At 35.2% G+C, this 20746-nt stretch overlaps 2 protein-coding genes across 2 annotated transcripts in view; one reads left to right on the forward strand and one right to left on the reverse strand.

The window, feature by feature from the left end:
• Positions 1-4186: 4186 nt before the first annotated feature.
• The window catches only part of dclre1a (DNA cross-link repair 1A (PSO2 homolog, S. cerevisiae)), an 81371-nt gene continuing 64811 nt past the window's right edge, over positions 4187-20746 (forward strand). The window contains exons 1-2 of the mRNA XM_073917423.1: positions 4187-4479; positions 4719-4816. Of these exons, the coding sequence (XP_073773524.1) occupies positions 4774-4816 (43 nt within the window). The 5' untranslated portion in view covers positions 4187-4479; positions 4719-4773. The remainder of the gene's footprint in view (positions 4480-4718; positions 4817-20746) is intronic.
• On the reverse strand, positions 11756-12976 carry adrb1 (adrenoceptor beta 1). Its single transcript, NM_001128689.1, is given in 1 exon segment — positions 11756-12976. A coding segment is annotated over 1 exon segment (1173 nt). The 5' UTR covers positions 12951-12976; the 3' UTR covers positions 11756-11777.

The raw sequence follows: 20746 nt of genomic DNA on the forward strand, positions 1-20746 counted from the left end.
ACTATTTCATTCATTCAGTCAGGAATGCTCTCAAAGTGTCCACGATCGAAAATGTGGCCTCCGTTGGACAGGTACAGCCTCTGAAATGAGACATGGTTTTAGAGTTCCACATGAGTTGGTAATTAATTAGTAAATAATATAAATATTACGAGCATAATCATTAGGTAAGCAGGTTACATTGTAACCCCGTGTCCTAAAAACACGCTCTGTGACGAGATTTGCAGTGATGAGCAATTTGGCTGTTTGCACCAGACGAAACACCACAGAAATTTAAATACAAAACACAGAATATGCACTTACTGCACTCCAACAAAATGGTAATGTTTAATTAATAGATATTAAACCTCTTTAACATTATAATATGTACATGCAGAATCACTGATGTGTGGCTATTGGCTTGCACTGATCCGATTAAGGTCATAATCGAACTACACAGAAATCAAGTTAAGACTTGTGTAGTATGCAGCACAGACATGTAAACACCTTAATCAAACTTACCGTCGTGTAGGATTTTTGTCAGTGAACAACCACAGACACCTGCATCGTGAACTGCTGAGTTTTTTTTCCCCCATACGGCATGTGCTATCAAATTCCATTAAAACAACACTCTTCCAGCAGTTCATACTTGCATCCAATATCTCGTTTGTCATGGAGGACATGCGTAAAATGTTCCTAAATGAAAGTGCCAAACTGCATTTAAACACCCGAAATTACATGAAACTCTGCAGGAATCGTGGATAGCATGGTGACCCAACGATGTTAATCGAATTATGTACTATAACGTAAAACGGGATCATGAAAGGAACATTCAAAAAGCAACTTATGTGAACACCTTAATCATATCACTGTCTTATTCAATTAATGTCCATGTAAACGTTGTCACTGTCAGTTTATCCTGTTGCTCAGCTGCAAGAAATCGAAGCTATTACTAAAATGTATATTTTAGGAATTGGTTAAGAACAAAAACTAATTTTAATATGGAAAATATTTCTTCTATCACGTGCTGTTGCTTTTATTTAGAACACAATTTAAATAAGCCTTTAGGCTTAACAGTCAGGCACAATGCTGTTGGTGTCCTCAATCTGGCAACCTGCACTTGCGCATATTTTGAACCAGGAGTGTAATACCTAGTTCAACCACTGGGTGTCAAACGTACATGTTGCACCTTTAAGATTTATTTTTGTTGTGCTGTATGTTGACACATTAACCAGTGGCTCATTCCTACATGTATATAGAACAAGAATCATTTGATGACATATCAAAGAGGATATTTAGATCCCAAAATACTAATTAATTGTGTTTAAAAAGTTTGCCGTTATGCCTCAATTCATGAATCATAATTCATTACAAGGAATACACCTGTAAAGTGTTTTACATCACAATTTCAGAAATGTCAAAGTAAAAAAACACTGTATATCAATACTGAAACATAACAGAGTTTTTATTTCTCCCTTCTAATAAAAGCATATTTATTTTTGCCATTTTTATCATAACTACGCACATTTTAATGGTTAGCATTTTACGACTCCATCTAATCTGGCATTTTCTGTGCTGCCTGCAGCCCTGTCAGAACTGCTGCCTCCTTTACTGACTTTACAAGGTGATTTTTGGGTCAGCAGTCACTCAGAGGTTGTGTGAGTGCACAGTAATCCACGTGTTTCCCTGCCATTTTCGCCTTCATTGCCTTAAGTATTATTATGTAACAGTAGCAGGTGATGTCCAAAACTAACAGTTTCTGTGTACAGGGCCTTGACTTATTGATCCTCCTCCTCACAAAACACACAGAAACACCAACAACACAAAGTACTGCTGATATTTGGCATGTAAAAGGGGAAGTTCTTCGTATTATATTAATAATCTTTTCAAGCACTCTTTGCATATACAGCATGCAGCTGATATTTTTAGGCGAACAACCACAGGACATGCAGTACTTGAAACTCACTTTTGAAAAGTAATTTAGGTGGTGCATTTCCTGTTGGCTTCGGCCTGTACTAATAATAGGCATATTTACACAAATGACTGAATGTGTTTATCAAACTGAAGCTCTGTCTTCACATGACGCATTCATGTGTTTTTGCAAACAGACTGAACTGTGAGGTTACTTCTAGTTCTTTAAAGACTGTTATATAAACTCTGCAACAACATCTCCTGCTCCGCTCTTCTGTATTTTATATTGGACACTCGCACCCTGCTTGTTTAAAATTCATCTCACCTGTGTGGCATTTCAGAGTCTGCTGAAGGTGTTGAGAGATGGCAGGTTAAAGCTTCCTGTACGTGGCAAAGAGCCATTGCGTAGACTCGGATCAGTTCCTATTTTTAGCACTTCAAGATAACATGCTCCGGCACTCACATCAACCTTGCAGACCCCCAGAGAATCCATAAGCCTCAGTCATTGCTTTCGACTTAACTGGGAGGTCTTGTCATGAACAGCATGAATGTTTGAGATTTATCTACCCGCATATTGCAAAAATAGCTTTACTACTTAAATATAATCAGATTCAGGATCTTATTTTTAGAAGGAAGGTGCCACTTTTTTGCTGGTATTACATAATTTCAGATTTGAATATACTAGTGGAATATTGGCTTTGTCTGTTTGAAAGCATGAAATGAGAAAATATTACTAGCATTCAAGCTAATAAAAGAAACATTTTCCTAATCATCCAGTTATGAATGTCCTCTAAAAGAGGAAAATGCCCCTTTTTATAGTATAGAAATATAGTGGACAGTGGGACTGACATTTGCTTCCCAAGCTCTAACAGCACATTCAGCATGCAATCCTTGATGGAGCTGCCAAGTATCAGCTGATTTCTGGAACATGTCTCGTGTCTCGTTATGTGCAAATTTCAGTTTTTAAGTGTAAAAAGTAAATTATTGTTGCGATTTCTTTTTTTACATTTATTTGTGATTATTTTCTTAAGCTTTAACAGAACATTTTGTACAATCAAGGTTGTAATTTTGACCCTTTAATGAACCTTGCCGCCAAAATGAATTAACAAACATTTAAAATTAAAATACGTCAGTGCAATGAACTAATAATATAAGTATAATGTTAATTTAGGTTAGTGTATTAATCCACATAAATCACTTAGTAGTGCTCTATATGCTCTGGGTTCCCCCACTGTCCAAAGATATGCGGTACAGGTGAATTGGGTAGGCTAAATTGTCCATAGTGTATGTGTGTGAAGGAGTATGGATGTTTCCCAGTGATGGGTTGCAGCTGGAAGGGCATCCGCTCCATAAAAACATATGATGGATAAAATGGTGGTTTATTCCGCTGCGGCGACCCCAGTGTAATAAAGGGACTAAGCCGAAAAGAAAATGAATGAATGAATAGTAGCCTATAGGCTATGAAAAATAACAAAATTATTCATTAAAAACTGACATTATATAGACTAAACAAACTCAAAGGTTCCTTATCTTAATGGGAACCCTACAGTGTTTTTAAAATGTAAAAATGTTAGCTGGGATGTTTTTTTTGTTTTTTGTTTTTTTAATTAAGCCCAAACAGTGTATACAATTTATACATACAACAACAAATAGGGAGAACAATTATTTTTAACAATGAAGAAAAAGAAAAAAGAAGAAACAGCTAAACACAGGGGGTATATAAAATACATTATGAAAAAGTAAAATTTACTCAAACATAGGGAAAGAGCCGCAGACAGTTGAAGTTTTAGAGCCTTTTTGTTATGAGACATTTGGATCAGTGAAAGGTATTGTTTTAAATTCGTTCAGAAAACCACAAACATAGGTCTGGAGTTAGAAAATTTTGACTTATGAATGTGAAATTTAGCAATCAGCAAAATTAAGTTAATCTCATAAAACTGTTTACTTTTAGGTTGTTTATACTCAGTAAAGCCTAACATTACATCTTTCCAATACAAAATACATTTATTATAAATTTTACTTAGAATAAAATTCAAGACACTTTTCCAAAATATTTATGGACAGTACGAAAAAAGATGAACAAGTTTCAAAGCAATCATCATAAAGGGAACAGTTGGAGGAGATATCAATTTTATATTTTTACATATAATGATGGGCCAGATAGAATTTCTGAATTATTTTATAAGAAATCTCTTTTATTTGTTAGAAAATAATTATGAGGAAGCATCCATTCCTTTTTCCAACAAATATTATCCACTGCATTATTCCAATAAGCAGTCACACCTGGTAGACTAATAATATTCTGCTGTAATAATGTACGGATTATCCTATTATTATTTTTACAGGGAGAAGCAAAACATAACCTTCCAATATAAGAATAAAAAATTAAGCGAAATTTGGGATAAAGTAATAGTACCTCTATAGAGAAACAAGACCAGATGGGATAGATTACATAACGACAGAAAATTATTTTGGAGAGACAGGATATTTTAGCTGGGAAGGTTATAGTTTTTTTTTTTTTTTACCTATGTGTGACGTAGGCACAACTTCAGTCCAAGTCCCTCGATCAGTTGTTGTAAGGAAGCTCAAACGGTAAATTGACTATAATTTGGTCATAGTAATAATAATATAGTATGTATTTTAATATAAGCTAATAGTTTTAAATGTCATCATGTTAAGCGCGATTTTCTCGCATTTATTTTGTTGACGAAGTTTTTTAGACATTTCCGTCAGTAATTTAGCCATTAACGTTAACTAGATTAACGCCGTTTTATAGCATAAATGCTGTTTAGGCTCATAGAAACTTTACCATATAACCACACTTCACACAGAGTGTCTAAACAGTGGATGTAGTGATCGCGAAACGCCCTTCAAGACCAGCGTTGGATGGAAACTACGACACCGGAATGTGGCAGCCAGACACGAACAGGTATAAAATGGATGCCATTCAACACCTCATAAGGCAATTATGTATTACTATTAAGCTGTTGGCCAGTGTGAGAGGGGAAAACACGAGAGCGTTTTATCTCGCTGTTGTGCCAAAGGGACCAATGCTGACATAAAACAACGACCGTGTTTAAAGATCCAAAACAAGTGGCCCTTAACGTGAACTAAAGATATGTAATGGCAGTCTAAGCTTAGAAAACGTTTTGAACGTAACCACCAGCTGCTATTAATAGACGCTAACGTTTTTTGAAGTAAGCAAATGTACCATTCACTGACCAGCACAGCTAATCTTCACTACTTTTAGGTTAATCTGAGTTTCAGTGCAGTCCTGATTTGAGCACATGCAGCAAAAAAGGGGCCCAAATTACCTAAAAGTCATCAGGTAGAGAATGATAAACCAAGAATAAGCTTTCTGATTAATGACAGAAATTCAGCTCTAATAAAGCAATCATTTGTTTCAACACAAGGGCCTTCATCTGTCATGTCTGTCCGGATACCAATTCCTGCCAAGCAAACGGTTAGTAATATAACAAGGTGATATCCAGCCAGGATATTCAGGATGTGGGCAGTGTGTGTTGTTGTGATTCTGCTGCTCTGTTGTATTAGCAAAGGTAATCACATTTAAATAAAGGTTCATTAGCTGAAGCGCTTCGGACATTTTGCATTCAGCGACCCTGAAGCGGTTTTAAATGTGAGAGGGCTCTGGGGACAATCTCACAGCAGTAATGCATTTTAAACCATCCAACCTCTTGTAATTAATAGCACACAGCTGTGAGATCAAATCAAATTTATTTTTCAAAAGCTGTTTTGTGATCCAATTATATTTTGAATTGAAAAAAGAAACAAAGCAGGGTCTGAAACTATTTTTTAAAATATATATTTACTCAATAGTTACAGTATATAATGCATAGTGCCCATAATAAATGAGTCAATCCCCATATATCTCTCATTTATATCCTCCTGAGACCCAAATAAATATTTTTTCTTTATTTCTCTGATTTCCTACATCCTTTGGGTTAACAAAATCTACAATATAGAGTTTTTCATTTTGCTTTTATCTTTAATTGCAGCATGTCCACTGTAGTGGACCACAGGACCATTTTAGTTTGACACGAGCAAACTCAGACAACAAACTGTACAGGATATGGCTGTAAAGGGATATTAATCCAATATTAATGTAACAAAAACTAAACAAAAGTCATTTGTTCCTTTTGTATTGAAATTCCTAAAAACAGTTTAGTCTGAAAGAGAGCCGAACTCAGAAAAAAAAGTGATGTTATTCCAAAACAAATTTAACATAAAAGCGATTTTAAATTATTTTCATTCTCTTATTGTCTCTAATTCTCTAATTGTCTGATTGTCAGACTCAACTATCTTATTAAGAATTACCTTTATTGCCTCTTACAACATTTTTATTACATTAAATATGTCATTTATTACATTAAGCTGGTCCTGTTGTCCACTATAGTGGACATTTAAAAAAGGATGATATTTTGAAACACAAATAACAGCTTTGAAAGCTAAATGTATTGTTTCTGACACTTTACTAAACAAATATATATATATATATATATATATATATATATATATATATATATATATATATATATATATATATATATATATATATATATATATATATATAATAATAAAAGTAAAAAAAAACATTTAAAAAGCTAAATTTTACATACCTCTCTTGTTCCTATAAAATGTGCTGGTTTGTATGCTGGCCATTTTGGATGCAGTATAAGAAGTGGTTCCTAGTATGCCAGACAATGGGCTTGACAGAGTAGTTAAAAAATTCAAAGAAAATTCATGAAAACACAAGGTCCATTACAGAGGACACAAGTCAATTGGCGGGGTCTCCGAAGGATATTGATTCTTTCTAGATCAGGGCTTCCCAAACTTTTTAGCCCGCGACCGCTGAAATTGCAATGCCAGTGACTCGTGACCCACAGTATCCTCTGAGGTGGTTATAAATATAAACCTTACACACTGGCACACTCATACCAAAAGGCCCAAGTCTATTCATCATTTAATTTTGAAGAATGCACTCGGAGACCATTCTCCATGTTCAGTTGTGGCCTGTATTTATTTTTCATGTATGTAAGTGCTGTAAAGGTGTCAGAAAGTTTAACCTGGTGCCATGTCTTTAATATAACGTAATAACCACAGGGGTCGCAAAAACTCGAAAGGCTGATGACTTTTTATTTGAATGTTGTTGTGTTTTCATGTAACTATTAGCTATTTTTTCTTCTATAGGATAAGGAACAATTATTGTAATTATAATAATTGAATAAAAGGAATTAGATTTTTGGAAATCACCAAGCGACTCCCCCTCATTGTCCCGTGACCCCCTGCACTAACTGCATTAATCAGTATCAAAGCCAAAACTAGAAAAAAATTAGCAAAATAATCAAGACAAAAAATAATGAAGTATTTCCTAATGTATATGTTTGAAAGTATTATATATAAAGGAAAAATCAAGAGAAACATCTAAAAATATAAAATTTTGTAGAATTTTTTCTAGTTTGTAAATGTTTTTTTTTTAATACCACATTTTTATTTATTATAAAAAAACTCTTATTTTATTGAAAATGAAGGTTAAAGTAAAGGTCAAAGGTCAAAATTGTTCATTTTTGAAAGGGGGTGTACTCATTTATGCTGTGCACTAAAGGCTATATATAATTTAAAGTAAAATGGTAACTGGTATAGTTAATGTTTTATACAGCATAATATTAACATTTCCTCCAAAGTCTATTTATTTTTATTTTTTACAGAAATGGACAATTGGTTGAAATTTTGGTATTGTTTTGACCAAAAATGAATATAAACATGCCTGAATATAATTTTTATTTCCTTTTTTATGCAAAAACCAGGAAACACTAACAATATTAATAGTACATTCAAATGATCAAATTGAGAAAAACTGTTTCTTAATTGTGAAAGGAATGCATTACAATATTGAGTAAATCCCCAAAAAAGTTATTAGTTGCGTTACTTAGTTACTTTTTATGGTAAGTAATGCATCATGTTACTTTTGAGTTACTTTTGTGTTACATTTCTTACCTGGCCAAGGCTTTGATCTCTTTCAGAACTTGCAGAGATTTTTCTTTTACTTTTTTTCAATATTGAGCTCTAATATTAACAACACACCTTCATTTATCTTTGAAAATGTATTATATATAATAAAAATCATAATGTAGGATAATGTTATCTTCAGAGAACATCCTGATCCCAGAGCTCTACAGGCCACATATACTGATTATTGAGTTTAAAGCAATATGGTTGCTACTTTTCAACTTTTTGTGTTATTAGTTCAATAAAATAAGTGTCTTTTTTCCCATGCTTTCAAAATAATGAGAATACTTCCATTGCTGAAATGTAAGAGTCTGCCCTCTTGGCTTCTCTCTGTTCCCATGGGATTCAATGTGGCTGCTTTTATTTTAATTTAGCAATAAATTTTTTTAGAGCTAATTAATTAAACTTAAAAAGTAACTTGCATAACATGTTTTTAAAAGAAACACAAATATTGGTATTTTTTTAAGTAATGTGTTACTTCATTCGTTACTTAAAAAAGTAATATTATTATGTAACTCACTTTACTTGTAATGCATTTCCCAACACTGTTTATTATCACATAATTGCATTTTATTGTTTATTGATGCTTGTGATTTCAACAAATACACCTCACTGCTTCAGTCAATTCTGCCTATTTCATTTGCATACAATTAATTAATGGAAGGTAAATGACAAGTGCAGATGCTGAAAATTTAAACTTCCTTATCGTTTTGCATTTTAACAACTCCCAACACAGTTGATTAGCATGCTGAATTGAAATGAAATGTTTTGTTTTTCAAGCACGAGCAATGAGAGATTTTAGAGGCAAGATGATTTGATTGTATTAGGTGAACATGCTAAAACTTAAAATATGTAAGAAAAAAATATAAAATTACATTACATACAGTTAAAGTCAAGATTATTAGCCCTCATGGATTTTGTATTTTCTTTTTCAAATATTTTACAAATGATAATTAACAGAGCAAAAGATTTTTCCACAGTATTTCCTTTAACATTTTTTTCAGGAGAAAGTCTTATTTGTTTTATTTCGGCTAGAGTAAAAGCAGTGTTTATTTTAAAAGACAATTTAAGACATTATTATTAGCCACCTTAAGCAATATTTCTTCTATCAGCTAGAAGGAAGGAAACCAGTAAATCACATTAAACAATTACAACATTTCATCATATTTAGTTCACCAGTGCTAACTGCACTGGGCTGTAAAATTATTTAAGCTGTATACATGTATTGCTTTTAAATTATGCAAATGATTCATGAAAGGCATACAGCAAGTTGAACTAAAAATTCCCATATTGCTATGCTAAAGCCAGTGCTATTGCCATTGCTATTGCCAGTGAATTTAAAGAACCAAAGATATCTTAACACACTTTGCACCGCTGAAATGACGCTGTCGTGTTATTTTTACAGTCCAATGTAGACTGGGTTGGTGGAAGACCCAGTAGTGATGCAAGTGAAGCAATCAGATCAAACCAAATGAGGTCAGCACATAAATATTTAAGGCAAGCTCTAATGGGAGGTCTTTGCTAGACATTAGCCATGTCGAAAAAAATACTTTTACTTCTTTCTTTTTTTTACTTTCAATCCACTGCAGATGAGAGTAATTCACATATTCAGATGTAAATCTCAACTGCAATAGTTAAAGGTCTGCTGACAAAAACAAACAAGCAAACAAAACAAATAAACGACATGCAGAAATCCCAACAGATGGCAACGATTCTCACCAAGTAATTTCAAAAGCAGTGTGCCTTTTCACAATATCACGTTTTATTGCACGCTAGCCAACTTGACGTCAACATGATGAACCTTGTACAATACTTCACATGAGGCACTGGTACATAAATTAGTTCTGTAAAAATGTGAAGTTGGGGACAATTTATTCATAACAAAACATGGCCCCAAAAATATGTGTGTACATCTCATTTACAGATCAGTAAATCTAGTAACATATTTAACTTGGAAAAATGCAAGAAGCTCATTGCCCCCGTCGGACAGCTCACATTTGACACAGATAAGGTGCATGTAAATGACGAGTATATTTAACATTTGATCACATTTTTACCACGTTTTTTCTTATATGCTGTACAATGCATCAAATAATAAATACTGTACATTTGAACAGTTTGTTTAATATAAACAATTTCCTCCTTGTACAATTTGCACATTATACAGGTATGAGGTAAGAGAAGATTTAATATTACACATTCGAGAAACATTCCGATAGACAATGTAAAGGCACAAAGCCTGAGAACATTGCTATGAAGAATGAAGAACACTGTTTCACGCTGTTTCAACAACACTCCACTGCTTCAATCTATCTCCCACTTATTCACTGCTAAATACTGAGTGATTTTGAATTATTATTATTAAAAATGTTTTTATAAATAAATTATAAACCGCATTAACTCAATGTTTTAACCCATTTAATCTAGCAAAAACATGAACAGCTTTTACTTTGGAGTCTGAAGAACCTGTATATTTGAGGGTTTACATATTCAAAACGTTCTTAAAATGCAAACCATCTTGGTTTACTATGATCATTTCATTTAAAGTGATTTTAAATTATTTCAACATTTGTGTTTATTATTAATGTGTTTCTAAAATGACTTTCTAGCCCACTGAATTATCACAATACATGTAAACAGTTGAGACCAGTGAGAGTTTTGTATCACTGACTGAGCCACTGATTTTATCCACTCATCCTAATAAGAGTAGATTTAGGGTATTGCTGGATTAAATTAAAAAATACGCAATAACTCAGATGATCAAAACCTTTTTCTGTGCATATAGTTTGAGTAAAATTATTAAAATTTCAGTTTAAATTTTTGGTAGAATTAAACACATGCAGTTTGCTTCTGTGAGCTCTCGAAATGTCCTGATTTATTGGGAAATAAATTGGGATTAAATAAATCATCAGATTGTTATCAAATTTTAAACAACAGTTAGTTCAGGTCCTCAAATTTGATTGGTGAGCAGACTAACAGTAATGGCGATAGGGTAGGGGAGATAGTTCTCGAAGCTAAAATGTATTTTAATCTATAAAGGAACTGGCTTATATCAATGATTGACAAACATTATTTAAAAACAGGCCCACTGTGAATTATTAAGATCTTTTAAGTTGCTAATTGATTGTCTGCTTTTGGCAAACCAATCTTATTTGTTTGCATTAGTTTAGTTTATTCATTGTGCACAGCTACATTACCCATAATGGTGTCAGATGGTAGAATTTATTTAGCTCCGCCCATTCTAATTGAGCGTTACAAATTACATAATGAACTTTTTCCCACAGACTGTGATGATTTTTCAGTCACACAGATAATAGATATATTTTTAATTTAACTTTTATGATGTTGTGACTGGCTTTGTAGCTAAGTGGTTTGGTTCGTGATATAAAATGATTAATAAAATCCATATGAATTAAATTAATCTGAAAAATAATTCTGTTACCTCCTTCTAAAAAGGTTGGAAAATTGAAAATATATCATAGCAATAAATGCACTCTGACTGTTGTTATCATCACTAAAGCTTCCCAAGTTCATGGAGGAGCAATGAACAAAAGCGAATTCGCATTTTCACTTAACGTTAATCCACGATCGCTCCGAGCGTAAAGTAAAACCCGAAGTGGAGCTGGAGCGGAGTGTATACAGAACGCGTTGCCACCTAATAGTTAATTATTTACTTTGTGCGTTGTTTGGAAATAGTAAAAACGAAGAAGAAATACAATAACTGGTCAGTTTTTTTGTCAGTTAACTTCATTGGTTACCTCAAAACAAGCTCTTGGCTCCTAATTATAGCCAGCCTACCTGATATCCTCAACAAATGGCATTTTCACTCGTGTAATATTGATGAAATAATGTCGGCTGCACTTTTACAGCTGAGACTCTGAATGGGACATCCTGCCGTTTCTCTCCAGGCTGCAGTCGCTGCTGTCTGCGCCGTTACAGTCCGACCACGTCCCGAGCATACTCTGCTCCATCGAGTTCCCAAAGCCTCCGGTGCAGCGGGACAGATCGCACGAACTCACGTGCAGCCTGCGGTCCGCCTGTCTCGGGCAGCACAACAGCCTCTTAAAGGCTTTTCTGAAGTCGGGACTCCGACAGTATATGATGGGATTAAATGCGGAGTTAACGTACCCCAGCCAGTTCAAAAAGACGAAGAGCTCCTTATCCACCACTTGTGCGCAAAACACCCGCACCACGTTCACGATGAAGAACGGCAGCCAACACAGAGTGAACGTTCCCATGATTATTCCCAGCGTTTTCAGAGCCTTCTGCTCTTTTAAAGCCAGGATCTTGGTGGTCCGTTTTCGGGTTGGTTTGCAGTTTGTACCGTGATTGTTGTAGAACCTTCCCTCACATTTGTTGATCTTGTTCAGCTGCTGTTTGGCTTCTCTGTACACTCTAGCATAGACAAATATCATGACTATCAAAGGGATGTAAAACGATATAATGGACGAGGAGATGGCATATGCGCGGTTGGTGACAAAGTCACAGCACTCGGGATTTTCATAGCACGATGTCTCCTCGCTGTCCTGGGACCAGTGCATTAGGATGGGGGGAAACGACACCAGGGCTGAAATAGCCCACACCGCACACACCACCACCTTGGCTCGTGCTTTTGTTAAAAGGCTTTGATAGCGAAATGGAGAGATGATGGCGATATACCTGTCTATTGCAATTACGCACAGGGTCTCGATGCTCGCCGTGACGCAAAGTACATCAAGAGATATCCAGAATTCACAGAAGAACGATCCATACATCCAGGCTCCTCTGACCTCAAGGGCTGCGCCAAATGGCACCACCAGTAACCCCATGATTAGGTCTGCGCACGCCAGAGATACGATGAAAACATTGGTGAGCGTCTGGAGCCTCTGATTCCGCGCTATGGCGACTATAACCAGTATATTTCCCACTACAATGACAAACACTATCAGACCCATGAGGATTCCCATGCCCACGAGCCACTGTTCTGAAACGTTAAGATCCACCGTGGCGCGTTTAGAGTCATTGCTGTAGTTTACGGACGGTAGCCCGTCTCCCATGATTTGGAGAAAAGAAGCGCGTTCATTCAGAACTTCAGGTCCTGTGTGGAGCGCTTCCATCCGCGCTCTGCTCTCCAGCTCCGCGCCCGCACGCGCTCGCCGAAAGAACGAGCCGAGCGAAGAGTACAACAGTGACGTCACGAGTTGCACAGCCAATTGCGCTGCATTTATAAATTGTAAGGCGTTCACTCTCTGATACATTCAAAGAGAAGCGCAAGAACCATCTGCTCTTCTAAAGTGCGGGCATTGTGCTGCGCTTTTACGCACGGACATTTCAAGAATGAAAGCATACCACCCCATGCACAGAGGAGTTCTGAAGTCTGAGCGCACAAGCTTTTCCAGTTTAAACTGGGAAACAATCTCCAAAAGTTAGAGAGTGTAAAATAGAATGCTTTTCTTGCTGCGTAAAGATTATGCACAATTTAAGCTGCCGGTGATTAATTAAATGTAGGAAAATTGTCAAAAATATAGCAGACGTTAAATAAAATATGTAACTTACACACTCCAACAAATAAAAAGATTCAAATTAGACCTGGAAACATTTTTGTGACATTTGAAATGTTTAAATAAAAGCATTTACATGTTTCCTTAAGTGTTACTGCCTTAAATATTTCCTAACTCTAACCCATTTTTAAATCCATGATCGTCTAATCTGTCTCATCATGGTGTCTAAGATTATTCTGCTGACCGGAATATAACATCTATTCACCCACGAGCTACAAAACTACAATAATCCTTTTAGGTTTTAGAGCAACAAGTGTGTTGCTGCTGAATCATTTGATTCTCTTGTCTCTGTATGACTGATCTCTTGAGCATTTAGTCAAAAAAATAATTAATCATAAAATCAGTTTGCACATGAGCAAACTTATACAAATTGCATTCTTTATTTATTTTTGTTTATTAGTTTGACCTCGGCTCAATTAAGAGGTCATTAAATGAACAGCATCCCACAACATATTGTTAGACAATATTGTTGGACAATGAAACTGAAAGGCCTGGTGTAAGACCACAATTAAAGTAAAAAAATCTAGGAGTTATCTTTGATTCTGAGCTTTGTCAACAATTGAGCTCAGAAGTTTAGAATAGTTACAATCAACTGAGGATCATCTCCTGACTTAAATCCATACTTTCCTTTCAAGATCTGGAAAAGTCATTTGAGGTTTTCAGTTGGTTCAACGCGGGGCACAGCAGCCACCAAAAAAATCTGCTCATATTTCACCAGTTTAAGCTTTCCTTCATTGGCTTCCAGTTATTTTTAGAATTCAGTTCAGGATTTTACTAATTGTTTTTTAAGCACTGAATGGGCAAGCACCTTCTTATATTTTAGAGCTTGTTAATTTACATTCAACTCCTCTGTTCCTTAGGTTGACCAATAAAGTTTTATTACAAATTCTTTGATCACAAATTAAATTGAAAGGGGATAGAGTCTTTGTAGTCGCTGCTCCATGTTTGTAGAACCAGCTGCCACTGGACATCAGGAGTGCTTCTTCTCTCTCTATTTTTAAGTCCAGACTTAAGACACATATTTATTCTATTGACTTTTTAAGCCTTTAATCTTTATTGTGCATTGTTGTTCTTCATTCAATAATTTATTATTACCTTTGTTGTGTTTTTACTTTGTTTTAGGATATGTTTTTTTAGCCCTTTGGTCAGTGCCAAACTGAAGTTAAATTAACTTTATAAATAAACTTTATTTTTACTACAATAATTTAAAAGTATGGAGTAGGACCTCCTTTTGTGAGAAATACAGCATCAGTTGGGAATGACAGATACAAGTTCTGCACAGTGGCCAGAGGGATTTTAAGCCATTCTTCTTGCAGAATAGTGGGCAGGTCACTATGTGATGCTGGCAGAGGAAAACGTTTCCTGACTCGCTCCTCCAAAACACCCCAAAGTCGCTTAATAATTTTTAGATCTGGTGACTGTGCAGGCCATGGGAAATGTTTAACTTCACTTTCATGTTCATTAAACTAATCTGTCACCAGTCTTGCTGTGTATATTGGTGCATTGTCATCCTGATACATGGCACTGCCTTCAGGATACAATGTTTGAACCATTGGATGCACATAGTTCTCCAGAATATTTTGGTAGTCCTTGGAAGTGACACTCCCATCTAGTGCAAGATTTGGGCCTAGAGAATGCCATGATATTGCAGCCCAAAACATCACTTATCCACCTCCATGCTTTACTCAGGCAACAGTCTGGGTGTTATACTTCTTTGGGGCTTCTCCACACTGTAACTCTCCCGGATTTGGGAAAGACAGTGAAGGTGGACTCATCAGAGTACAATACATGTTTCACATTGTCCACAGCCCAATATTTTTGCTGCTGGCACTATTGAAAATGACATTTGCTATTGTTATTGTTTGCTATTGTGATGATTGCTTTGCATGAGTAAAGGCTTTGATGTATATTGGAGGTGTGGAGCTCCCGATGAACAGTTTTGGTGGAGAGTTGAGGTGCACATTTACTTCTACAGTGAGTTGAGCAGCTGTGGTTTTATGTTTTTTTTTTTTTTTTTTTTGGATACATTTCGGGTTAGCACTTGGTCATACCTTTTAGACATCTTCCTCTTGCATCCATGGATACTCCTGTTTTATTTTCAAAAGATTTCGGAAGATATTAACTTTTATATCAAGCATCGAACCAATAATCAATAGGAGGGCTGAACCTGATGATGCAATCAATGGGAAATGTGTAAATGATATTCTAGTTTTATTATTTTGCATGTTATGAATAAAATGAAAACTATAGATTGTTTATATTTGCTCCAGATGAGTCTTGTGTGTAACAGTGTTTGTCATGTCTTGATTATAATAATTCAGATCTTACAATGCGACATGGCTATCGTGTTCATATACAGTCTGACCAGCTACAATCATAAAAGATTATTAAAAATTCCACATTGTGAGCTGGGCTTGGAAATACCTGGTAATGAACATCCAGATGCTGTTCACACTGCAGAGAGTGACTTGAAAATGTCAATAGTGCTACGTTCTTTCCTTTCAATAATTAAAACACACAATAAAAATGACAACAGTGAGATAAGACATTCGGCAGAAATAGTATCACATAAAAAATAGTCCAACAGTCGGTGACAATAACACTGTGCACACATACAGTATGCAATAAAAAAAATTAATGCATGAGCATTTTTACACACAGTTCCTTATGGTATATATGTTTCATGTAAACATCAGTTCCATCTTCTCAAACATCTGGAAAGTAATATGCAACAGCGGTGCCTGACAGCAATTACAGGGCCCCTGAACAGATATGCTGCATGTTTGCAAAGTCCACAATGCGCAATTCAGTTGTTCCACAATCATTCCCCAGCACTTTCCTGGACAAATCACCACCAACAAAGCTAAAAAAAGAGCCAACACTGGGCCACTTGCTTTCCTTATGAAAACGAATCAGCCCGGCCGCGAGATGTTTTTCTAACAGTAGGAAGCTGTTACTGTAGATAAGATCATAATTGCACCTCCTTATAGCCGGGACACAGACAGGCACATTAGACTAATGCTGCCAACACAGAATTTCATCTACATTCCTGCATTGTAAAACGTTTTTCAATTTGATTCTTTTGCAAAAAAAAGCCAGCAGGTTATTAGTAGTGCCAGAAATAGAGATGTTTGAAATTGCCTGCATCTACGTGTTATAACGCGGGCCACTTTCAACCCGTTTTTCATTGTTCGATCCATCAGATAAAGTCCTGAGACTGTTGTGAACGGAATGATCTCACTCTTTCTGAGTGGGAAAAAGGAAGTCTACTCATATTGCATGACTCTGGAGTAGCAATGTTTGTTATGCAATCTGTATAGCATAAATAAACCCATTCAATGCTAAGAAACACATGAACATATTGGAGAATTTGGAAATGTGGGTAATGCAGTTTAAGGGTAATGGCTGTGTAATGATGGATGACTCAGATGTAGTTAGAAGGAAAGTCATAAGAAAAAAATGTCAGCACTTGTGTTTTGTTGGCCTAAATCTGGGGTGTTCCACAAAGCAGGTTTAATTTACCTTCACATTATTTTGACCAAAACCTGTTTACTCAAGGTGTGTCAGTTCCAAAACTGCTGCAGGGAGTAAGTTTAGTCAGTCAGCGCAGAGTTTGTTTACTGTGAACACAATAAACTGATTTCACGTGGCCGCCATTTTAAAATCGAAAGTGAGGCTGCGGTGGGAAGAAACCCTGGAGTCACACAGGAACAACATCTGTGATGGCGTATTGTTGTGTACCTGGCTGTATATCTTATCAGCGAGGAGCAGTTGACAAAGATTTTTCATTTAACAGCTTTCCGAGTGACCCGAAGGTCCGTTTTGAATTTATAGTGAAAATAAAAAGGGATATCGGACCTCATTTTCAAGTTATAGGTGCAGTATCTTCCACAATGCTAATAGCTTAGCAAAAATCTCTGAATCACAGTCCCTCCCCTGCCGTCCAGAGCCACACCTCCTAAAACTTGAGCATGTGCACCTTAAAGATGACAGCAAAACCCCATCTCATGTGTTAAAAGCGACTAGTGCTTGTTCGGTGGCGTGCAGGAATTACATGCATTACTATGCCTAACTGACATTTAATATTCAGAGTAGCATGGTAAATAATATAAGGAAAGCGTCACAGTTCGTCATTGTTCAAAAATGAACCAGTGTGATGTAAATATAAAACCATCTTCAACTCAGTAAAGCTGGTTAGGTGGAATAGCGCTATTTACTTGTGTTTTGTTGGATTTTAGTGGCTGACACTTTTGTAACAACAACAGCTAACGTTACATCAGCTTTGCGTGAAGCTAAAACAGTTTTAAAACATAATATTACCCGTCTAAGAGAAATTCTTCTGCTATGGTGTCATTCTTTTTCCAGCATGCAAAGGTAAATCCATGATTCAGGTTTTTAGAAAGTTTTAATTCACAATTTTTTACCGATCTGTCTCTCTTTCTCTTTCGATCTCTCTCGCGATCTCTCTCATGAACGCCAATGCACAAACAGCGGAGCTGCGTACAAATGGCTGCGCAGTTGTTCAAATCTGCATTTGCTGACAGACAGTTTGAGCTGCTTATCGGAATTATGAGAGATGTCGTCCTGACTCTATTTAATTGGATGAACATTTTTTAGTTTTGTGCCTTACCCAGAACATAAAAATGCAAATAAATACATTTAGATCACTTACTCTAATCAATACTATTGGAATGTGAAGAGACGTTCAACCAGCACAACAAAAAATGCTTCTGAAGACAATCACCTACTGCACCTTTAAGGGAAATGGCAAGTTAAGGGAATTGGCCCATCAAATATACATTTTAATTGCCATTTATCAAACTCAAGTTAACAAACTAATTCCTTTACTATAAACATTACTATATTATAGTTTTTAATAGAGAATTTATAAAATATAAGAAGAAATATAAGAAACGCATAGCTCAGATGTGAACTAAGCCTTGTCAGAGTTCATTTTCAGCATATGTTGCTTTGGTTACATGCATACCTTGAAAGTCACTAAAAGGGGATCTGCTTACAAATCCTTTAGCTTACCCTGGTATGTCACATAACCTGCTTTCTTACTTTTATCTCATTTGATAACATTAGGTAATGGAATAACTAGCATAGTTATGAGAAGCGTATATAATTATTTATTTTTTTGTTAATATTATTTATTAGAAATATTCATATTATTTGTAAGCGACTGTTAAACAATGCAGCTTTTGTTTGTTCATTGTTAGTTCATGTTAACTTATGTATAGCAAACTATTATGAGCAAATGACTTAAACCATAACGATTTAAAATGACTTAAAAATCATATACTAAATATTTTTAAAGTGTGATTATTGGATTTGGTTATTTAAAAATCCAGTTTAGGTTGTCTTTAACTTTAGGAGTCTTGAACATAATAACATTACCAAGATTTAACTACGGTAAGAAATATATTGTTGTAAGTTAGTGGTTTGAATTTACCAGTGATAAGTAATGGCACCTTATTTTAAAGTATTACCATTACCAAGTTAACATTTTCCTTGTATAATATTATATGAAATAGTCGTAAAAATTCATAAGGTTTTTGATAAAATTAAAAAGTATCTTATAATGAGCGAATATATGACTGAGGAAAACAAATACAGTTTGGAATAATAAAGAATTTAGATGTTCAGTAGGAAATCATAGTATGTTGATTTAGATTCAGTGAGATTATTTAATTAAAGATGTGCCTAAAAGACTGATTCAAAGTGACAACTTTATCTTTTTAAGTACTGTTGGTTTGTACATAATAAGATTGAAGTGTCTACAGCCTTCTTTTTAAGCAAATAAGGATTTGTGCAACTAACTTAACAATATATACCAATTTAATCCTTGTAATGACTTTCTGCATGGCAGAACAAATGTTAAGCCATAGCCACAGTGTAGCTAATAAAACATATTCTGAATTTAAATCAGCCCACTGCTAAATAAAGCATGGAAAATGAACATTCTTCTCAGCATTATCGAAATGAAAGGATTAAAACCACACAGACTTATGTTATGTAAAGTACTGTGACAATTATGTAAGCGAAACCTAGGTAACTTTTCACATTTCTGTTCACAGCGGTCTAATTATCTTTAGCTTCATGCCGTTTTATTAAAATCCACCGAGCACAGCTTTCAAGTCGTGGTAAATGTCTCCAGAATATTAATAAAATACAATTTTTAACATGAAGTTCCTCACGTGTGTTTACTCAAACACCTGCACCGGAAAATAGACTTACATTTCTTTGACCTTCAGAAAGAAATTGTTGTAGCTCAGAGGAGGAATCAACAACTAATACAATGCTTCAGAAAGAGGAAAACAAAATGTAAAGGTTGCATTATGAATTGTGCATCTGAATATTAGTTGAAATTGAGGATCCAGGCATTTTAAAACCCTTGAGGGAGGCTGTTCATTTTCGGAGGCTCCACATCTGTCTGTCAGTCCATAAACTTCACACTCCATATGGTTTCATACATTCCATACGTTTAACACTCCTGGCAAATACCAAAGATAAAAACCAGCATCTGTCTTGCCTTGCTTCCTAATGGACGGATCGTTCAAAGGGTCATTATCTGACAAACAGCACACTTTGATCTCATCCTTGATTTTTAACCTTGCAAAACATGTTGTTCAGTCGGGGAGCTTTGCATATTCAAACATAAACATTCAGCTGAAGTGATGTGTGTTTGTTTTGAGGTGCGTTATTGAATGGTCGGATGTACATAGTGTTTTACCACAGACAGAAAAGAGCTTCATTCAATTTGTACTGTATGGTTTGGATTTATAGGGCACTGTGATGCATGACTAAGTGGATGAAAACGCAGAACCATGAAAATAAAATCAGTTTAATGGATATTTGCACAAAATGCTAATTTTGGACTACTATATTAAATGTATAAATTTGCTTTGTGGATGGTTGTGTGTGAATAGTAAAGTCTAAAAAGACTTTGCCTGTGTCTGGTGAATGTGTATCAACATTTTGTTTACTTCACACGTCTAGTAAAAAGCAGCTTTAAAAGAAAAAAGGTAGACACTTTGTAATTTAGAACTGTTAAGCTGACAACTTAATTTTGGTTCCTTTATGGTTACTCCCTTTTTTAAGTAAAATCAACCAATCAACAATGTGTTTACACACTTTTCAAAAGTAAAGCCAACTAATCTCTTTAAAAGCAACAGGTTTACTCCGTTTTTTTAGGTAACTTAACTAATCACTTTAAAAGCATCAGCTTTAGTCTGTTTTTTTTTTAAAGTAAACTAATTTCTTTTTACTGTGTAAATTAAATAATTCTG

The sequence above is a fragment of the Danio rerio genome, chromosome 12, assembly GCF_049306965.1.
Source record: "Danio rerio strain Tuebingen ecotype United States chromosome 12, GRCz12tu, whole genome shotgun sequence".
In the NCBI taxonomy this organism is placed as follows: domain Eukaryota; kingdom Metazoa; phylum Chordata; class Actinopteri; order Cypriniformes; family Danionidae; genus Danio; species Danio rerio.